Here is a 21,928-nt window from a genome sequence, read left to right as displayed (position 1 = left end):
GTGGAGGGAAAAACCCCGGAGGACCAGGAGAAAAATTCACGTGAGCACGGGCAGAGAGAAACATGCAAACTCGAATTATACAGGTGTTAGGATTGGGATCGAACTCACGACCTCCTGCATACCAGGCGATGGAGTAAACATCTCGCCACCGCGGCAGTGTTGTTTGGTGCAGTGTGTACACCGCTGCGTTGTATAGAGGGGGGAGGGGGGGCTTCTTTGTAACCATGCTTAAGAAGAAGCACCCAATAACCATTGCCAGTGTAGCATAGTGTTTAATTAGTAAATGAGAACAACCGTACAAAATGAATGTCCAGCTGTACAATGTCAAGAAAAAAATGAATAACAACAAATTTGTCCCATTGCTGCTGATGGATAGGTAACAGTTGCAATTGACACTGCAGAGTCACGAGAAGTTGTGTCAGTCGTTTGCGAGCGCCCGTGCGAGTGTGTATTTGTGGAAGCCGTATGTCAGTCACCCCCACCTCCGCCAAAACGTTTGGCCTGCGTGGAGGAGTAGGCCAAAACACCCTTCAAGAATTGCTCTCTCGAGGCTCCTTCTAGCTGAGGCTCTTCCGCCAGCAGCGGTGTGATCCCGGCAATTGCAGGGCTGTGCCTTTGTCATTTGCATGTGTCGGCGTGAATGTGCTGTCATGCTATGGGGCTCGTTTGTCTCTCCCCTCAGTGCAGCTTTTCCTCACTCGTCACTGGGAACCATTATGGGCAAATCTTCTTCCGGTCGGCATGGACATCATTGTGAAAGATGTTCCAATTGCTCCGTTGCGTAATATTGTTTCCCAAAAACTACATCATTTACCGGATACTGTAATCATCAGCATTCTTAAATAACAGTTACTACCATGACCTTACTTTATTGCGAACAATACACAAACAACAAAAAGTGTTAAATGAGAAGAGATTTAAGCGGTCATTTTATGTCAGTGAAATCGTAAGCGATTAAACAATATTTTAAATACAGCAGGCATTTGTGATTCATTTTAATGTTACCATATTCTCCGGATTGTAAGACGGGTCAGAAAAGTAAGACGCATCAGTAACTTGTGCCCGTTGTCAATAAAGCTGTACAAATGTGGTTACACAAAACAAAGACAAAGATCCCCCTATAGCCTAAACAGGCTGTAAGGGCAAGTGCTGTTAGTGAGCACCCATGAAGGCCAGCATGGCACACGAGGAGGTGATTGGCCTTTGTCTCCCCAGTGGCGATGTTTACACACCGCACCAGGTACCCATTTGAGGTTGAGTCGAACTATGGGATGCCCGGGCCAGTTCAGACAATCGTCACCGGTGTCGACCGTGAGCAGGAATCAAACTCGAGGTCGCTGGCTTTGTAGCGCAGCGCGCTAACTGCATCGCCACCGCTCCCCCCAACACACACACACACACTGGATTGTAAAATGCATTCTTGACCTGACTATTTTTCTCGAACACACAGCGGGAGGGTGAAAGTGGCGTCGTATAAATCCGGAGAACCACGGCCAAATGAAATGTGAGATGCGGTTGTGCATTTTCGTTTGCAGTTAAAAGCAGAACTGCAATGTCCCTTCTTTAAAAAAAAAAAAACAGTGGCGGCAATCGAGAAAACAAATATATAATTAGAGAGTCACAATGTACACAGTTACAACAAACATTAAATTACCTAAATCGTGAAAAGTATTCTAATATCTTGTCGGGAAAAATTAATTGAAAACTATCAAAAGGAAACGACCCGTTACAGTATCTGCTAAAAATCCACGATGCTGTTTGAAGTCCGTCACTTTTTGTGCTGAAGCCAACATATATTACGCAGTCTACCCCAAACCTGCATCACAATAAACCTGAGCTTTGTTTTTTTCATTGTTAAAATCTAACAACAAAGAGGTATTTAATTTGTAGAGCTATTTCCCCCCCCCCCCCCCAAAAAAAGTGAAAGCTACCAAAACAGATCAGAGGGGAAAATCACGTGAAGAAGAAGAATAATAATAAGAATAATAATAGCTTGACCTGCAAGTCACAAAATGTATTTAGAAAACGCCACCGCTGCTACACACATGTATAAAACTAATGGCTTATATGATAAAATATATATTTGTTTATTACAGGTAAGAAAAAGTAACTTTAGTTGTATGGAAACATTCCACGTGCGCCGATTGTCTAGCAATTTTTAGCTTTTAACGAACAACAAAAAAATATCATCACACATAAGTTACACGTTAAATATCGTCGTCGTATGCGCTTGATCGGGAAACTTTAGAAAAATGTTATTCCTTTTCACTTCCACCATTCATTCGAAATGCGGGCTTTAAGAATGCCACGGTTAGACGCTCCTTTGCTTGCATTTCCGGCACAAGTTTAAGAGGCCTCATAACCATGGCATCGAGACTACCATCAAGCCCTGACCTTCAAAACGATGTCGAAAAATAATATTACAACAGATGATCGAAATCTGCAGCACAACAAGTATTTAAGATCTTTTTGTGTTTTTGACAGGCTGGAGTTGTAAAAATAATGCCTTTGGTGAGAGAGTCTTTCAATCGGGGGGGTTGTGGTTTCAACATTCTGGCCCTTTTACGATGCTGGCCACATTTTGGTTAATTTTGAATTGTGGCATATCGCCTTGCCCCGAGTCACGGCTCGCACCAACGAGCGACTCATCTTTCTGGGAACCCATGCCTCGCTCTGGAGGAATGCCGCCCCCTCCCATCGCCGCGTCCTCCGACGTCATGTCCAACCCGGCAAACTCCAGGAGCTTTTTGACCTCCTCGGACAAGCTCAGGAAAGACAGGCCTCTGTTCGCCGGGCAAAAAGTGCTCAGGATCTTGCTCTCGACGTCGACGTGGGGATGCATGGACAACTTCTCCGCCTCCTCGCTCACGTCGAAGATGTCGATCTCCTGGTTGACCCTGGCCAGAGGGTCCTGCTCAGACCTGGACTCAGGGAAAGCCTGCAGCTCGGCTGGATGCCACGACACGGAGGACGCCTGCAAGTCCACTGCCGCCGTTGAGCCACTGTGCCCGTGACGCCCGAGAAGATCCCGCGTCGGGGGCCTCAATGCGGCCGAGCCTCCGAGCTCCACGTCGGCGAAACCTTCGCAGGAGGTTCGGGGATGACGCTGCTCGGACGCCACCGTCGCAGGCCCCTGCTGAGATGGGCAGAAGCCGTTGAGGTGCAGGCTCAAGCTGATCTGGTGGATGTAGCTGCGTTGGCAGTCGGCGCAGCGGTGGGGACGCTCGCGAGCGTGCAGGCGCCGGTGGAGCTTCAGGTGGATGAACTGCGTGAACTTGGCCGGGCACAGCTTACACTGGAAGGGCTTCTCGCCCGAGTGCAGGCGCAGGTGAGTCTTCAGGTTGCTCGTGCTGCTGAAGCGGCGGCAGCACACCTGCGTGGGTCAAACGGAGACGGACGCACATTTTTAGTGCTCTGGATGGGAAACTGGCGTGCTGTACTGCTCTTTGTAAGGACGTGCAGTACAGAGGTCGCAGGTTCAATTTGAATAACAGGCGCGGCGATTAAAATGATGGTGCAAGCTATTATTCTTATTTATAAAATGCTTTAATACATTTATCATGTGTTTAATATCATTAAGGCTTTTACCGATAGCAAAGAAGCCCTCATATATTCTTCATAGGTAAAAAAAATAATTGCGCTTTCGGTAACTCATCCCTATTGGAACCACGTTATAGTGACCTCCTATAGCGCTGTTTCCTATAGCGCTCCGTTTACTAAAAACTCACCCTTAGCGCCATAAGAGTTATACCTGTACTTAATCCCTAGGTGCATCGGTGCCTGTCAGGATATGTAAGTATGTATGTTGAACTTCTTTCACGTCGTACGAAGCCAACCATGCTAGCCAATCGGTAGTGCAGGGGAAGGATTTAGGGTTGGTGGATGATGCAGGGACAGGACATTTGTGTAGGCGAGACACCTATATACAGACAGGGGCAAGGAAGTGGTATCTCTTGGAGGGAGTACAGCAAGTAGGTCTATATATATACCCTGTCATGCAAAATGTTTTCTCTGAATCGCTAACAGCCATAGACAATCCACTGCTGGACAACGATCTTCCCTTGTTTAATATACTAAAAAAAACATGTAATCCAAGAATAAACTTTCTTAAAAATTCTCAAGTTTCTTTCCAAATGCCAAATAATACTCAATAAAGAACTGGCCAAGTTGAAGCTTGCCCAGCTAAAGGACTCCATGTCTGGCTGTTCAGCCCATGCTTACACGGATACATTATTCTGATGCGCAATGCAACCTCCCTCTAAAAAAAATCAGCCACCAAAAACACACACACAGTCTGGCGTAAACATGAGTCTGTTGTGGCTTCCCAGAATCTTTTTTTTTCTCAAAATTGCAAAGCAGCATCGTGACGTACGTGCCGAGTGTGTCAAGTGATACGTTGGTCATGCATTAGGGTGGCTCTTCGGACTCCGGTCTGAAGACAAAAATGTATTTTTTGCTTTCTCAACAAGGGTCGCTCCACACTTTGCACAACTGTGAAGTGCTTTTGCTGGATTCAAACCCACCACCGGAACCTCCGGGTTGTTGAGGCTTCGATCTTAATAGCGAAGCTCCTTTGCTCCGGAATTCGCGAGCGCTGGGGTCGTCGCTAACCCCGCCTCTCCCCCCCCCGTCGCGGCCACGGCTGCCCCGTTACCTGACACTGGTAGGGCTTCTCTCCGGTGTGCACCAGGTGGTGTTTCTGCAGGTGCGCCAGCTGCGTGAAGCCCTTCCCACACGTCTGGCACTTGAACGGCCGTTCGCCGCTGTGGATGCGCAGGTGCACCTGTCGGGGGAATAACATCCTCGTCACTTTGGCAACCTGTGCGGCGGGTGCAAGGTGGCTACTGTATCTCCCACCACGTGCAAGCGGCGAAACGTCGGGCATCGTGCCGGACAACACGCAGGTACGCATCCGAAGACGTGTCGTAAAGCCGCAATGGGATCGGCTCTTGCGGGAAAAACTTGCGTTGCACGCGAGCGTTGACGCTCCACGTTTTTAAAAGTGACGCGCGCATCGCTGCAACTTGTTCCGCATTTACACCAGTTTTTTTCTCGGTATTTCCAACAAAATGAGAATGAACGTCGATTCTTCTTGTAAAACGATAAGGTAAAAATGTAAATGCCATGAAACCTGGCACCACACCTAAACATCTAGGATGACTGAGACTCACCTGAAATAAGCTGACCGACCGCCTGACCATTCCTCGAAATGTAGGAAACAACTTTCCAACGGACACGTTGTGCTTATAGTAAAACACCTTCGTGTTAAATCCCGCAAAAGGATGAACAAAAAAAATGAACAAAAAAACAGACGGATGCAAATGCACACCTTCAGATTGGAGAGCTGCCCGAAGGTCTTGCCGCAGATGTTGCACTCGTAGATGGTCTTGCCGTTCTGCTTTTTCAGCGGGTATGGCACCGTGTGACCGTTCACGGTCAGGTTCCCTTTCGCCCTCGACTCCGGCGGCGGCGGCTGGCGATCGCACGCCGACTTGGCGCCTCTCCCCTGCTGCTGGCCCTGGGCCTGCGCCGCATAATCGCCGGACGAGCCGTAGCCGAAATCCTCCGGTGCCACCGCCGGGCGCACCGCCGCCGGGCGCGCAGCCGCGAGCGCCGTGAGCTTCGCCTCCTCCAGCCGCGGCGAGAAGATGCTCCACGGGTCGCACCGGCTCAGCGCCGTGTGTTCCGGGGAGTGCGGCAAGCCGGGCGGCTTCCTCCTGCACGGGGACGCGTGCCGGTAGCCGCCGTCGGGAGACCTCGGCGGGTAGGAGAATCCCCGGAAGATCTCCAGCGCAGCCGCGTCCTGCCGGTAGCCTGCGTCCCCGGTCTTGGCGTCCCTTTGCACGGCGGACAGCGCCGGTGGAGAAAAGGCGCTGTTCTTAGCCACGACCAGGCGGTTCTTGGGGCACTTCCCCAAGCCGAAGCCGAACTCGTGCTCGGTGGCGAGAGAGGAGGCCGTGGGGATGGCCGGTGGGGGTGCGACGATGGCGGGGTGCAGAGACACGGGGTGCACCCATGAGGAGAACATGTCCATCCTGCTCACGTTCATTGGGTAGTTTGGGAACATAAATCCCTGGTACATGAACGGCATTGTCCTTCCCATAGGCTGCAGGAACGTGGACGAGAGGTACTCGGCTTGCAGGCCTGAAGGGAAGCCCTCCAGCACGTGCGTCCGGCCATATAGCTCGCTGAGGCTCGGTGCGTAGCCGGGCTTTGAAGGCGGTGCGCTGGACACCGAGCTGTAGATGACTGATGTTCGCTTCGGAGGAGGAGGGAGAACAGGAGGAGCAAGAGGAGGGCACATGCTCTGACTGGGACTCACTCGGTCTGAGGGGGTGGATTTACCAGAGGACAGCTCTCCAGGAGATGGGACGACCTGGTCGAAGTCACACCTCACGCCCCTGCTGCTGCCGGTCAGCAGATCGTGGTGGGTGCTCTTAGGCGGCTTTAACGAAGGTTGGTGGCTCGGTTGACCCCCGGTAAAACTCCTGAGATTCTCGTCAACTTTGGCCACTTCTGCAGGGCATTCCCTCTTCACCTTAACCCTGACCCTGCTGGAGGAGTCCACATGGCCTTTGTCGCTGGTCGTGCCGCGACTGATGGTTTCAGGGTGGGGGTGCCTCCACTCCTCTGTCACGGGTGCCTCTCGATTCTCACGCCTGTCTCGGCTCTCCCCTCGCTGCTCCTCAATAGTGCGAAGGGGTGCTGTGCCCCTCTCTTCACCGGCCAGAGCCGGGGTCTCCATCCGCTCTGCGTCATCGCCTCTCCTGCGCTTGGCGTCTCTCTCGACGGCCACTGGCGCTGAACGATCATCACTCTCGGGCTCTTCGTCTGCAGGAAAGGGGAAGCGGGGGGGGGGGACAAATGAGGGGAGGGTGAGGGGAGTGAGGGGGCATGCAGAGGAAACGAGGTGAGACTAATGGTCCAGCACATGCAACACAAACAAGACTCTGGGTTTGGTTGGTAAGATGAGACTCGGGCTTATCGACTCCGGATATCGGCGCTAGCTACTGACATCAACGCTCCACTCTCCTCCATCCCCCACCACACCCAATCACTACATTTCCAAACCACTCCCCACGCATTCCCCCCCCCCCTCCACCCATTCAACTCCTTCAACTCCTTCACTCCAACTCATGCCACCCCCACCACCCCACCACCCTCCCTGCCACCATCTCCATCCAGCCCCCTCTCCTGTTTGTCTACCGGGGAGGGGCGAGATATCGGGATTTAACAAATGACTCCAAGTGGCTCTACTGCTACATTGTTTGGGACATTCCTCGGAGGAAAACAAGATTCCGTGGCCCCAGCTGAGAGATTTCGCTTTATCGGATTTCGCAACGGGCTGAGATCCAGCGCGATTACCGCCTGGGATCGAGTCGCGAGTGCTATTGTCCTGCAAAGGTTTGTTTTGTTTCTCTCTTCTTTGTTTACAAAACTTCGGATGCAAAGAAAGAGTAACTGTGCAGATGTATCTCTGCAGCAGAAACTGAAAGGGATGATGGCACAAGATATGAAGGAAACGCCGCTGACGGAATTAGAGTTTCATCTTCATTTGCTGTTAGATTTTTTTTTGTACTGCACCACGTTTTGAGACGTGGGATACTTTAAAAATTGTTTACATTTGTACAACAACAACAACAAAAATCAACCTGGATTGGGAATGTGTGTAGCACGCGTGGGACAGTTGGGCTTATCATCAACTTTACTATTGTTGCAGAGCAACTGCAGGCAATCTGTGTGGTGGGGTCAGAGAAGGTGTCTGCAGTGGAGCCGAAGTCTGGATTTAATAAAGCAACGACAACGCCAATGATGGAACGGCGGCATCCGACGGAGGAAACGCACGCTAGCGGAAGACCAAAAGGGGAAACAGAACAGAAAATTAGACCGTACGTGGGCGTTAGATCGCGTGCAGATGCACGGGGGGAATCGCAAGCTGCGGTGCCGACATCCGGCAGTGGATTGAGCATGGCCTCAAAGCGAATATCTGTCAATGACGGGTCGCGTGCGGCCGCTGTTAGCGTGCGCGTCCAAAACTAAACACAAAAACCCAAACCGGTTAACATTGTAGGTGGAGGGGCGCTGAGGTTCCAGAACACGCCAGCCCGGACGATGCCAGCAACTGATATAGTGCTATTGTGTTACGGGGTTTGTTTTAGCTAGGGGGTGGGATTCTGGGAGAGGGTTTTAGCGTGAAAGACAGAGAGAAGGTGGGTGGGTGGGCGGCTGGCTGGAGAGAGAGAGCAAAGGGATGAGAGAGAAGCAGGAGGAGGTGGGGGAGTCGTGTGAGAGTTTGAGCCCAGCGAAGTGAAGGCGAGTATTATTAGATTAGAAGGAGAGGCGTACGTGTGGGTTGTAAATACCTTCCAAAGGCAATTAGTGCAGTTGTTGGGCGCAGGTCGCGTTTTAAGGTTTTATTGTTTGGCATCCTGCACACATTCAATAGCAGTGTGACACAAACTCCCACGTGATTTTGTATTACTTACAATATCAACAGGGAGCAGTGCTTATATTCCCCGTATAACGTTACTGTTTATTAAATCACAGTAGTGCTGTGTGCTCAGCCATAATACAAGTACATGACTTCAGTCAACTTTACATTGACCTCCTATTGAGGCACAACATTGACAACATTGGAAGTGTCCCCTTGCAAATACGCAACATGAAAGAGCGAACGATCGTCGCCTGTAACTCATTGCCCCTGAGAGTGGCGGTTTTCCCCATTAAGGCACGGGAGAGACATGACGATAGCAGGCCATGCAAAATTCATACTCGGCAGGACCGTCCAGCCAAAGAGTCATGAAACTCGGTGAGGCTGGCGTGAGTAAAAACGAGCGGGATCTATAATTTCGAACGCCATCCTTTCCCAAATGGGCAAGAGACTTCATCGCGCGTCGCCTTACCAGCATTGCGTGCGATGCATAACAGAGAGATGGCATGCATTAAGAGTGTGCGCGTGCGTCTGAGGTGGTGACTTGAGTGAAGCTTTGCAGCACGGGGGTGCGGCGATGTGCTATGTGGCTGGCAAGGGACCCTTGGAAATGGGGATAGTGAGAGATAACTAGCCCAGCTTTTCCCAGAGGGCAGAGGGAGCCAGTCAGATTAATCACCTGATAAGCCGGCTAAATGCCGCTTCTGTTTGTTTCCTTTTGCTCCAGATAACCCCTTCTCCCCACCACCACTACCAAGCTCCCCACTTCCCCAACCTTCCACACAAGCCATTACTTCCCAGCCTCTCACAATTCACCAGCATCTCTTCGACTGCTCTCTGCCCCGCCCCCCAACCCCACCAGTAACCCCCCGCCCCCCCCCCCCACCTCTAAAGCAAAGATCCCCTGTATAGCTTGAACAGACTGTTGGGGAAAGTGCGAGCACCTACGGAGTTTAACACGTAGGCTTTCGCGGCCAAAATTATCCATAAGAGAGCTTTTTTTGTTAGATCGCGTAAATATAAATGAGTTGTTAAACCCGCCACCACCCGACACAGCCAATTAGTAACGTTTGTCACGTAAACAAAACATGCCGATTCGTTACTAGTACAGCACGCCGGTGTGTTGAAGGCCGGCACAAGAGTGTGGGTGGCCATTACCGCACCCGCCTTTGTCTCCCGAGTGGCGATGTTTAGACACCACACCAGGTACTCATTTGAGGTTGAGTTGACCTAGAGGAGCCCCAGGACGGTTTCAGATAATCGTCACTGGTGTTGTTGGCCATGCGCCGGGAATCGAATTGGGGCGACCAGATTCGCGGCGCAGCCAGCGCGCTAACCACTGCACCACCACTCCCCCCGCCACCACCCAACCCCCCCCCCCCCCCCACACACACACTCCCCACACGCTCTGACACTGCCCTCAAATAGAAAGGTGATACTTGAGTGTGACAAGATTCATCACGTTTAACTTAATCTCCGCAAATTCACTTCCGCTGTTATTTTTAAACACGTAAGTTTGAAGGCTCGCTGCAGTCGCGCGCATCATTTAATTAGCTGCCAAATAAAATTGGCATTCGTAATTTATGCACGTGGGCCATGGTAGTTTTAACAAAGATGCCCTTTTTAAAGAAAGAAAGGTTTCACCTATTGATTGAATTGTGTGCATTTAAAATCCGCTTCAGCCGACTGGCCTTTGCTCGAAACATTTTACCAGCAAACATGCCGGGATGGATTGAATTGTCAATTAAATGAGTTCCAAGTCAAGCGATTCGATGGCCTTCAATTTGAATATGTTCACGGTGTGCTTGTTCACGAATTGATCGACCGCAGCGCTCGCCACATCGCTCGCCACATCGCCGAGCAGGCGTTCGCCGACGCTCGCCGCAGCGCAACACCACGGCGCTCGCCTTGCGCCGCTCACCACGCTCGCTCACCTTGCAGCCGGTGGTGTGCCTGGCCCATGCGCCGCGTGTACTCTGGCGAGTACCACACGAGCAGCTCGCGCCCGGGGGAGACCCCGCGCAGCGTGTAGAAGAAGACGTCGGCGCCGTGCTGGCACGCCACCAGGTTCTGCTCGCGCCGCGACCGCGCCGGGTTCACGAAGCGCATCCAGTTGCTGCGGCTCACGTCCCAGCCGTCCACAAAGTGCTGCAGCTCCCCGTGCCGGTAGATCTGGCGGACGCACGGACGCGCGGTCATGCACTCGCACCGGCCACGCCGCGCGACTTTGCGCGGGCCCGAGGATCGTAGGACCGAGCTAAAGCGTCTCGTTAATGGCGATGGCGGTGATGAGAGATCTGTTGGACGGACAGATGGGTAGACGCACGCACGCACGGACGGACGGACGGACGCACGGACGCGTCATGCACTCGCACTGGCGACACAGTGCTCGTAGAAGCAATATAAAGCGGTGTGTTAATCACGATGGTTGTGAGACCTGGTGGACGAATGGACGGCACACATCATCAAACTGTAATTTTCCCATTCATATTTTTCTTTTTTAAACGACAACAATGATTCCAACCTGTGACGTGCACAGAGTTCACTCCTGACTCTTGCGGATAGAGGCACATGAATGGACCACTTGACAAGCAGGAAGGCAGCCACGCGATGAGCTGGCACCTACAGCGAAAGCTCTGCGATCCTCTACATATAGAAGATGTTGTCAGCCAATGATGAGTGTTTATAATGTGAATCACTACTTTCACCATTCCGCATTAATGTACGCATTATGAACGTAGCGTGGTTCTAATTGCAGGGTACTTATAAAAAGTAAATAAACACCTGCCTTTCATCCTCTTTAATGCGCATGCCCCATTTATTTCCGTAGTGTCCTGAGCGGCATCCAAATTGCATTGTGTCGCACGGCATGCTCAACGCCAGTGTAATACAGCGTCTGACGCAGGAGACTATCGTGGTGGGGCATTCTGTGGCAGACTTAATAGGTGCTCACTAACCCCCCCCTTATATACCACAACAGTCCATAAATGATACGTGTTATTGTTACGTTTTCACCGCGTGTGTAGTGTTATTTAACACCCTCTTTTAAATTGCATTTTTCCCCTTTAATCTGAAGATTATACATTACTATAAATGACAAAGGGGCAAAAGCAAGACCATGTGTTTACTCAATGGGCAGCTGATCCATCACATTAGCACACAATGGTCTTTCCTTTCTCCTCAGTGTCTTGCCAACTAAGTGCTGAACGTCTGCACATTGATGCCAACATTTGGCTTTGGTTTCCTCTCTTGCTGATGGGACATTTCGAACCACGGTGGTCCATATGCCCCATCCAATTCAAAATTGTCATCTTAAAATACAACTTTCTTTTCGCTTAAATAACACTGCAACTAGTAAGTGCAATAAAAAAACTAAACTTAAACCAAACAATTTTAATTTTTCCACGTAAAGCCCACTGAGCGATGTAGCTCTTTTTCAGAAGCAACCTGGCCACAAATGACAGCTTATCGTGTGGTAATTTATAACAGCCAAATACTCTAAATGCATGTTTCTAAATGTGGAGGGCAAAACCACAGGACCCAGGTAAAAATCCACGCGACCACGGAGAGAACATGCAAATGCCAAATATACAGGCATCAGGGTCAGGATCGAACCCATGACCTCCTGTATACCAGGTGAGGTAGTTAACATCTTTCCACCATGGTGAGGATTTAAATTGCCCTTATTGATTCTAATGCACAATTGCGCTCTGATAAGTTGCCAAAATAAAACTGTCTTTGGGGGAAAAAATTCAGCAATTGCCAATATAGGACTTTGACAAACAATGGATGGGACCGATACATCAATTTTGCACCCATAAGCGCTGCGCACTTGCGGACGCCGCAGACACACATTGCTTCCGTTTGGTCTGCCTCCCCCTCTCCCTCGTGAGCGGAGCAAAAGCATCTTAATAATAGAAGCCGCATTTAACATTAACGTGACAGAGAAAAATGGCAAAATGTTAATCGCAATTTCCTGTGCCGTCTATCTTTGGCCCCATTTTTTTTTAGGACTTCCGCAGTGGAAATGCACGGTGCAGCGCAGTCATTGCGTGTTGTTCTTCTCCGCTGTTGACTCTTGCCACCATCCTCTCCATCTCTACCCCAACCCAGCTCCCATCCCCTCCTCCTCCCCCCCCCCTTCAAATTCACGCTTGTCTTCCCCCCCACCCCGAACTCCTCCTCCCAGCTCAGGGCCACTGGGTCACGACCTGGGAAATGCGTAGGCCCTGACGGATCAGATTGGACGGGTGTTCCCTTCAATGTCTCTGGGCCGCCGTGTGAACGGAAGCCTCTGACCAGCCGACGCGGGCGGGGGCTGAGTTTGGGGGAGAGCGGCGGGAGGAGGATGAGGAGGAGGGAGGAGGCGGCGATGGCGGTGGGAGAATTGGGTTGTTGTCTAGGGCAGCGGCGTTGTTGAAGGGAGGGCAGGAGAGAAAGCAAAGGGACCGGTGGAACCTACAGGAAATGCGCGCCAGAAATAGCTCGTGCGCACACGGGCAGCGAAAAAACAGGAAGGCACAGCAACCTGTTTGTGACGGCGGCAGGAAAGCTTCGACTTTCCCACGCGTCCCCGATCGATCCGGCCACGCGAGGATGCACGGGGGCCTGACGGAGGCATCCCCAGTTGGGGCAGCTCCATTGTGCGAATTTCACGTCTCAAGTTTTCATTGTTTTTGGTGCACTTCAGGGTTTTTAGTTTTGTTGCGGGTCTCGGTTTAATTGCGAGTGGTTTTCCTTGCCGAGCGTATAAACATTGCAGTGACGCTCGAAGGATGCCATCGTGTTGTCCGTGCGAGTTGACAGTGTATGCACTAAGATATTAAAGCGGTGTATTATAACAAATTTAATAATAGCCACGGACAGGGAATCAAACTCGGGTTGCCGGGTTCATAGCACAGACCACTGTATCTCCGCTCCACCCTGCCCTACTCCATTAATAAATACTAATACATTTTTTAATTGCACTTTGTATTTTAGGTTCTTTAATGACAATAAAAAAACATTTAAGAAAAAATCTATACTAATAAATACCTCTACTGCTGAGTCACTCAATTGCCCCTTTTTGTGCACACGCCAATATGGGAGGGCTAGCATTTTGGCACGATGGCCATAAAAAAAATTGTGAATTCGAATAAAAGGAAAATGAATTCGTGGAAATGGCTGAAAAGAATCGCGTGAGCTTCATTTATTTTCTTTCAGAATTGCCCCACACCGAAGTGGGAGGAGGAGACCAGCCCACCTTACTCCGTCACCTCTCCCTTAAGTTCCCCCCCCCTCCCTATACTTCGCCTGCCAATACCACGATAAGGAATTGTATCCTCAACGTCACGAGATGGCGCTTTTGTTGAATAGAATCTGGAAGGACTGCTGCCAGATCTCACTATCTCATCAACGATGAAGATGGTGGTGGTGATGGTGTTGATGATCTTCTTTGATTGTCGTTCATACGGTGTTTCAAAAAGATAAAATATGGCAAGTTACAATCGTATGCTTAATATTGTGAGCCATTCCACGGCATCCTAGGTGGTGGCTGAGTGGAGTCCGTGTGTTCCACCAGAATACACCATGTTGTGTTGGGCAGTTATGATGGTAATGATAATGGAGGTGATGATGATGGTGATCGATAGTAATGATGGTGATAATGCTGAAGATACTCACCCTCCAGAAGTACTGCCGGTTGGCATTCTGCGGGACGGCGTCGCGCAGGTAGACGTCGCCCTGCAATGGGCCGAAGCGGGTCCCCTTGGGGATGAACTCTCGGCTCAGCACCCCCACCACCTGCATTGGCACAAATACAAAGATCCCCCGTATAGCCTTTAACAGATTGTTGGGGCAAGTGCTGTTAGCGTGTAGCACCCATGAAGACGGGCTCGGCACATGAGGGGGTGGGTGGCCAGCACCACGCCCGGACGCCTTTGTCTCTCCCAGTAGCACCAGATACTAATTTGAGGCCGAGTCGACCTAGGTGAGGCCTAGGTGCCGATTCAGATAATTGTCGCTGGTGTCGACCGTGAGCGGGAATCGACCTCGGCTCGCCGGGGTTCAGTTGCATTACCTGCCGCTAACTGTGACACCACTGCAACCCCAGGGAAAATTACACACACAAAGAGACGTACAATTTGGATTTCGTGTGAAGTGCCGTGGTGCCTGTTGCTGACACAATCTCAATGTGCTTGTATTCAGTCCTGTCGCAAAACTGGTTAAACCTGACTTTAGTTTGTCCTTCCAGCAGGGTCTGCCAGTTATTCTGGTCTGGAGTGGCATCCAGCAGAGACATCCACTATCAACCGGGAGGACTTTAATATAATAAACATAACGTAAGGAATTCAAAGGGTATGGCGCATGAGTCACCGAGGTATGGGTGATCGTACAACGCCCTGCATACCGATGTTCATTGCTGCATGACTTCAGCGATATTGCAAATCAAGGATATTAGTCCTTAATTCTCCAGAGCAGAGGTGGCATGTCTTCAGTGGTTCTATTTCGTTTATGTTGCCTATAGGCGATGAATAATGTGGTAACCGTTTGAGTGGGGTTATCAAATAATTTACTCCTATTGGCTATCGAGATAAATCGGTGCTGCTAAAATGTTGCCACCTCTGGTGGTACCGATTTTGTTCTGGCCCATGGACTAAAGTAAGGGAAAAAAGTATTTGATCCCCTGCTGATTTTGTACGTTTGCCCACTGACAAAGAAATGATCAGTCTATAATTTTAATGGTAAGTTTATTTGAACAGTGAGAGACAGAATAACAACAACAAAAATCCGGAAAAACGCGTGTCAAAAATGTTATAAATTGATTTGCATTTTAATGAGGGAAATAAGTATTTGACCCCCTCTCAATCAGAAAGATTTCTGGCTCCCAGGTGTCTTTTGTACAGGTAACAAGCTGAGATTAGGAGCACACTCTTAAAGGGAGTGTGCTCCTAATCTCAGCTTGTTACCTGTATAAAAGACACCTGTCCACAGAAGCAATCAATCAATCAGATTCCAAACTCTCCATCATGGCCAAGACCAAAGAGCTCTCCAAGGATGTCAGGGACAAGATTTTAGACCTACACAAGGCTGGAATGGGCTACAAGACCATTGCCAAGCAGCTTCGTGAGAAGGTGACAACAGTTGGTGCGATTATTCGCAAATGGAAGAAACACAAAAGAACTGTCAATCTCCCTCGGCCTGGGGCTTCATGCAAGATCTCATCTCGTGGAGTTGCAATGATCATGAGAACGGTGAGGAATCAGCCCAGAACTACACGGGAGGATCTTGTCAATGATCTCAAGGCAGCAGGGACCATAGTCACCAAGAAAACAATTTGTAACACACTACGCTGTGAAGGACTGAAATCCTGCAGCGCCCGCAAGGGCCCCTGCTCAAGAAAGCACATATACATGCCCGTCTGAAGTTTGCCAATGAACATCTGAATGATTCAGAGGACAACTGGGTGAAAGTGTTGTGGTCAGATGAGACGAAAATGGAGCTCTTTGGCATCAACTCAACTCGCCGTATTTGGAGGAGGAGGAATGCTGCCTATGACCCCAAGAACACCATCCCCACCGTCAAAACATGGAGGTGGAAACATTATGCTTTGGGTGTGTTTTTCTGCTAAGGGGACAGGACAACTTCACTGCATCAAAGGGACGATGGACGGGGCCATGTACCGTCAAATCTTGGGTGAGAACCTCCTTCCCTAAGCCAGGGCATTGAAAATGGGTCGTGGATGGGTATTCCAGCATGACAATGACCCAAAACACACGGCCAAGGCAACAAAGGAGTGGCTCAAGAAGAAGCACATTAAGGTCCTGGAGTGGCCTAACCTGGTGGCCAACTAAAAGAAACGTCTGACCTCTGTGATTGCCAACAAGGGTTTTGCCACCAAGTACTAAGTCATGTTTTGCAGAGGGGTCAAATACTTATTTCCCTCATTAAAATGCAAATCAATTTATAACATTTTTGACATGCGTTTTTCTGGATTTTTGTTGTTGTTATTCTGTCTCTCACTGTTCAAATAAACCTACCATTAAAATTATAGACTGATCATTTCTTTGTCAGTGGGCAAATGTACAAAATCAGCAGGGGATCAAATACTTTTTTCCCTCACTGTATATATATATCACAGGTACTACGGGTGTAACGATGCGTTGGTTCATCAATTTAGATGATTTATTTAAGACCTAACGATACGTGAATCCCATCACGTGCAAGAATTAGCATATTTTCTTTCAATTGAAGCAGACAATGAAAATCAATTGGTGCTAAATGTCACATTTCGGCTGATGGTGTGCAAACATGCCGACCAGACAGCAAAACCCTCACGAGGCGGTAATAATAAGACAACAGAGAATTGATTTTGATTTAAAAGCTTTCGTGACTGCAGGGATTCATATTCTTGGTTCTTTCGGTAAAGTCACGTAGAAGGGAAACAATAAAATAATACAAATATAAAACATTTAAAAAATAAAACAATGTGACTTTACCGAAAGAACCAAGAATAGAGAATTGATTATTTCAACAAATCATGGGGCCGATTCATTACAATTCGCCAAACCCTTTGCTCTTTCTTGATACTTTACTGCCAATATATTTTCACTTTGCAATGTTGTACAAACGAACGTCACTGAAACTACCTGCGGTGCACCGTGAATTATTCCTGTCTTGTTCACCAACCCTCATGCTTTAAGCATGTGATCTGATCCTAGAGAGCAACTTCTAAAGCCAGAATGGTCTCCTGGTGATGTCAAGAACGTCATAAAGGGGCCGCGCTTTTCCCATACAAATGGCTCAAGATGGGACCTCCCTAACACCTAAAGTATGAACTTAAAAAAAATATTTCTTCGCCTTCCTGCAGTCTGTTAAGTTGTTCGCTAAGGCCCGTGTATCCTGTAGCTTAGTGGCACACAGACTGCTGTTGTGACACAAAATCCCCTCCCTGTTTCTGCTTTTTATTCGTCCAGTTTTATTTGTTTAAACACATCACACCTGGCCAATGTACGGCGCACACACGGACCAGGTGCTTGGGATTTAAGCTGCGCAATAGCAATTTCGGGATGAGCGTTGTTGCCGAGTGAAATGGTGACGTTCATTTCTTGACGGCAGTATTTCGGCTGCCGCTCAACCACCGATATCAGGCCACATCGCCGATAAATCGGTCGGCTGTTGACGTTGTTAGTGAGCGCAAGAACGAGCCCTAAGTACTGCCAGAGAATGGGGTGGATAATGACAATTATCAGCGCCGAATTCCAGCACTTTTGGTAGCTAGTCAGACACGCGATTTGTTTTTTTAAGCGGATTGAAAACAAAACGATGCAAGCTCAAAGGTGCCTTAGACATCAATGCACAAAAGGAAGCCTGAGCATGCTTTGCATGTCCATATGCGACATCACCGTTCTTGCGTACATTCTGCACATGGCCGGTGATGGCCACCTGCTCACGCGAGCCAAAGTGCCACCTCTCTTGATTTAGGCAGCGGCAGCGCAGCGACAGAGCAGTTGGAGGTTTTCTCAGTGTAAGTTCCTCCGGTACAACGACGGCTGTACTATAGTGATGAGTCCTAATAATACTGAAACCAGTAATAAAGCCGGTGGTTATAACAGGCTGTGTGCAGGCCTTGCTGGGGGACTTCTTGATGTTCTTTCACCGGGCCAGGACACTCGTTTTTTTTGTTGTTGTTGCAATCGGCGAGTTATAGCATCCGAGACAGGCCCGGGAACGTACAGGTGCAATCGCAACAACAAAAAAAACTCTGAGCGGCTTGCGTGCACGTCCACCTTCAAACGACGCCTTGACGCGATCCTACATGCTGAAGCCGTTCCGATTTTTTGTCGCTGTTGTTGTCATCAGTGTCGTCACACCTGCCCAGTAGCGTGGCTACATTTCGGCTAAAGTCCCGGCCGTTGTTATTTCTGCCACCCACGTATTTAAACAGGGCCCTTCACCTCCGGGTTACGCCACGTGAGCTGAACGGACAGCTGCCGCCACCCTGGAAAAAGCCTCACTTCTCCGTGCCCCCCCCCCCCGCCCCCCCCCGCATAGATTTATGAGCGACGTTGCTGAATTGGCATTTAGTGTCCGCTCACACTGAACGGTAACTCCTGACCTCACAGTCCAAACTTGTCTGGACTCACTTGCACTTCCACACTTGCCTTCAAGGTCACAACAACCTTGGTGGCGCGGTTAGCGTTTCTTTTCTCAAGCGTTTCACCACACGCTACTTCGTGCATCTTTGTGTCCAGAGACTGACGATGTTTGCCCGCAGTGATGCGTGGCAACAGCTCGAAAGAAGACATTCTCAACACACGGCCGGACCCAGAAGGCCATACTTCGATAACGAGTGCCTACGAAAACCCATGCCAGGCAACACCAGGTACCAACAGTGACTGTTTACAAAAAAGTGACATCACACTTTTTTTTTTGTACAAGACGTGACGATGTTGTCATCGTCGTGTGGCATGATGACGTGGTTACGTCAACAGACAGAAAAAAAACTCCGGGGCAGGCATGAAACGAAAACAGGAAACCGAAATGCAGCCACCATCATCGCTCGCTCCTCTGTCCGCCACGCACGTCGGGGAAGCAGCAAAGCAGTGAAAAAAATTAACACACAGCTGGGCCCACGTACGTTTTCCGTTCGTACTGCGTGCTGTTCGGCACGATGCGCGATGTTTCCCTCCACCTGCTAGGAGCTTCTTTAGGAACTGTAGCTATCGGCACGTGGCACCGAATGACACCGTGATACAACTCTCATTCCAGGCAAAGGAGGTCTCATAATGTAAACTCTCATTCCGTCAGCGGCGTTTCCTTCACATCAGGCACCTCTCCCGTAGAGTAAAAAAAGAGTCACGCTTACACTGCATTAAAACAATATCAAATGATGAGTACAATTAATGCTTTGTGGATGGGATCAACAGATGGGATTGTAACCGACTGAAAATGCATGGAACTGTCAGTAACCCTGTGGCTGATTGAAAGAGGCTAAGCTATGGTTTTTTGTTATTAGAACTGTCCACAAATTGAGCGGGCTACTTAGGAATTGGCAGGAATTTGCGGCTAAGGGTTTAATAGGGTGGCAGAGACACTGGGGTCGGCTAGAGGTCAAAGCGGCGTCCAGGCCATTGGGAGGGTGGCTGAGGGCAGAGTGGGGGTCCTGTGGGAATCAAACGGATGCCCCGAGGACAAAGTGCAGCGTTTCCAGCTTCAGAAAGCCCCAGAGTGTAACGAAGCTCTCACCTATGGAGAAGCTTCAACTGTACTCTACATCGTGCAACTTTGGACTCTCTGAGACTTCTATAATAGCTGCTGCCAAGGAGGTGGTCCAGCGTTGTTGTTGTTGTTGTCGTGCTTGCACGCTACTGTACACTACGGCACAACTTGACTCCGCAATCACCTCTCCAATTTCTCAGACCCGAGGTCTCTCTTTGCCTGACATGCAGAGTTTGCAGGCTCTCCAACAATTATCCCTGCCAAGTCTTCCCAGAGGCCTCTTTCTTTCTCAGATATCAAACCTAACATTGTTATCCCTGAAATTACCATTTGGCCTTCTTGGCCATCCATCACAAATCAAGCCGCTTTCCTGCAAAGAATACTAGGTTCCATAATAGGGGTTTATTTGGGTTAGATCGCATGAATATAAATGCGTCGTTAATCCAGCCACCACCCGACACAGAAAATTAGTAAGGTTTGTCACGTAAATAAAATTTGCTAATTCGTTACTAGTTCAACCCACGACATTTAGAATTCCACTACCATGACATTTCGCCGTTAATTACAACATCCAGCCTCATCAGGCGACAACCTCCTCCTGTTTCAGTCTTAAATAGAGGCGCTACATGTGATGTCGTCACTTGTGAGCTAGGTTATTATCCACGTTCAGTCAGTCCGGCAACGAGACAAAACATCAACTGTGGCTCGATTAATGAACACCCTTAAATTACTACATCCTTTCCACATTGCAACAAGAATGAACCTTCATAATTTAATCACTTGTTCTTTTAAATGCGTTTGTCTTCTCTCATTTGTATTCATCCGCACGTTGAGAGATGAATAAAGGTCCATTCCGAACTCTCTAAAAAAACATTGAATCCCTACACGCTAGGGTCAGGAGTGAGGCCGCTTGAGTTCTTTCTGGGTCGGCGTTAGGAGTGAGGTCACTGGGGTTCACTGTGGGTCAGGGGTGAGGTCACTGGGGTTCACCGTGGCTCAGGGTCAAGGGTGAGGTCGCTGGGGTTCACCGTGGCTCAGGGCCTCACCTGTCCCGTGTGTGAGACGTGGAAGCGGAGGTTGCGTGGCAGCGTGGCCTCGGCGCGCGGCGCCGCTCCGGGTAGAGGCCCCGGCCAGGGCTGGTCCTGCACGATGTACGTGCACGTGTCCTGCAGCTCCTGCTCGGAGCGCCCGGCGGCGGCGCTGTCCTCCTCCTCTCCCTCCAGGGGCTCGTCCAGCGCGGCCAGACGGGGCGGCTCCCGCTCACCCATCACCATGCGCCCTCACCGCTGCAGCGGCCGCAGAGATGCGGAGACAAAGAGAGACAGAGAGAGAGAGAGAGCGCTCGTTAGCGACCCGAGTGTCACGCGGAGAGTACGTGCGAGTGGCGTGGCTGTCGAGTGTGCAGGCGGTGCAACTGCACCCACGATCGTGGATGGACCGGGCCGGAGGGGTATAGATGCTGGACTATGAAGAGGGGGGATATTGGACAGGGAGCCACGTTTTCATTCCTCGCCCATGCCAACCACGCCGAGTCACGACATCACGTGCGGACACTCACCCATCGCTCACTCCCTCCTGACTCATCTAAATCCCCATCACCTAATCGTTAACACCATTGCCATTTGTAAAATTGTCGCCATCGATGTCATATGCGTTGTGGTTACCGATAGTGTTGTCATCTTCATTGTTACCAGAATCATCGCAGCGTCATCCTAACATTTCCATTATGATTATGAGCACATCTGTTGCCATTCTGTATACAATACAGAACAAATGCTAGTTCACTTAGCTCGTGTATAATTTCAATTACATACACAAAGCTGCTCATGTGATTATAATAAATGCGCCAAACAAAACCGTTGTTTTTCATTATATTTTTTGCCAACTTTGGAAAACAGCTTTAGAAAACGTTTTCATGGCTTACATCCCAGGTTTATTCGCACGACTGTCAAACGCCTTTTCTTAGGCCATTACATCGCTGTGATTATCATTCCAAATGCAATAAATATCCATCATTCGTCACAGCCGATTATATCAAACTCTCTACAGCTTCCTTTCCATCCCAAAAGCACGAGTCATAACATCCTTTACTTTAAACATGAGCTGGGGACTCTGCCGAATTAATAACGAGAACAACAACGAAAAGTATTATAGTTCATCTTCATTCACTTACATTAAAACCGGCTTCCTTGGCAATTATCAGGTAATGTCACGAGAGCCAGCAGCCTTCGTTATTAAAAAAAAAGTTTAATAATTTAAACAATATCCAACCGGGGAAAAATAAGAAAAAAAAACATA

At 49.4% G+C, this 21,928-nt stretch overlaps 1 protein-coding gene across 1 annotated transcript in view; it reads right to left on the bottom strand.

Moving 5' to 3' along the window:
- Positions 1–252: 252 nt before the first annotated feature.
- The window catches only part of LOC116952900 (PR domain zinc finger protein 1), a 42,071-nt gene continuing 20,395 nt past the window's right edge, over positions 253–21,928 (bottom strand). Inside the window, exons 3-8 of the mRNA XM_032972590.2 lie at positions 20,677–20,916; positions 14,093–14,212; positions 10,366–10,603; positions 5,330–6,831; positions 4,655–4,783; positions 253–3,373 (exon numbers count right to left, since the gene is read on the bottom strand). Coding sequence (XP_032828481.1) covers positions 2,546–3,373; positions 4,655–4,783; positions 5,330–6,831; positions 10,366–10,603; positions 14,093–14,212; positions 20,677–20,904 — 3,045 coding nt within the window. The 5' untranslated portion in view covers positions 20,905–20,916 and the 3' untranslated portion in view covers positions 253–2,545. The remainder of the gene's footprint in view (positions 3,374–4,654; positions 4,784–5,329; positions 6,832–10,365; positions 10,604–14,092; positions 14,213–20,676; positions 20,917–21,928) is intronic.

Source organism: Petromyzon marinus, chromosome 49 (assembly GCF_048934315.1).
Source record: "Petromyzon marinus isolate PM22_M1 ecotype Great Lakes invasive population chromosome 49, UKy_Petmar_22M1.pri1.0, whole genome shotgun sequence".
Classification (NCBI taxonomy): domain Eukaryota; kingdom Metazoa; phylum Chordata; class Hyperoartia; order Petromyzontiformes; family Petromyzontidae; genus Petromyzon; species Petromyzon marinus.
The sequence above is the reverse complement of the archived record's forward strand: the minus strand, read 5'-3'. Positions and strand labels throughout refer to the sequence as shown.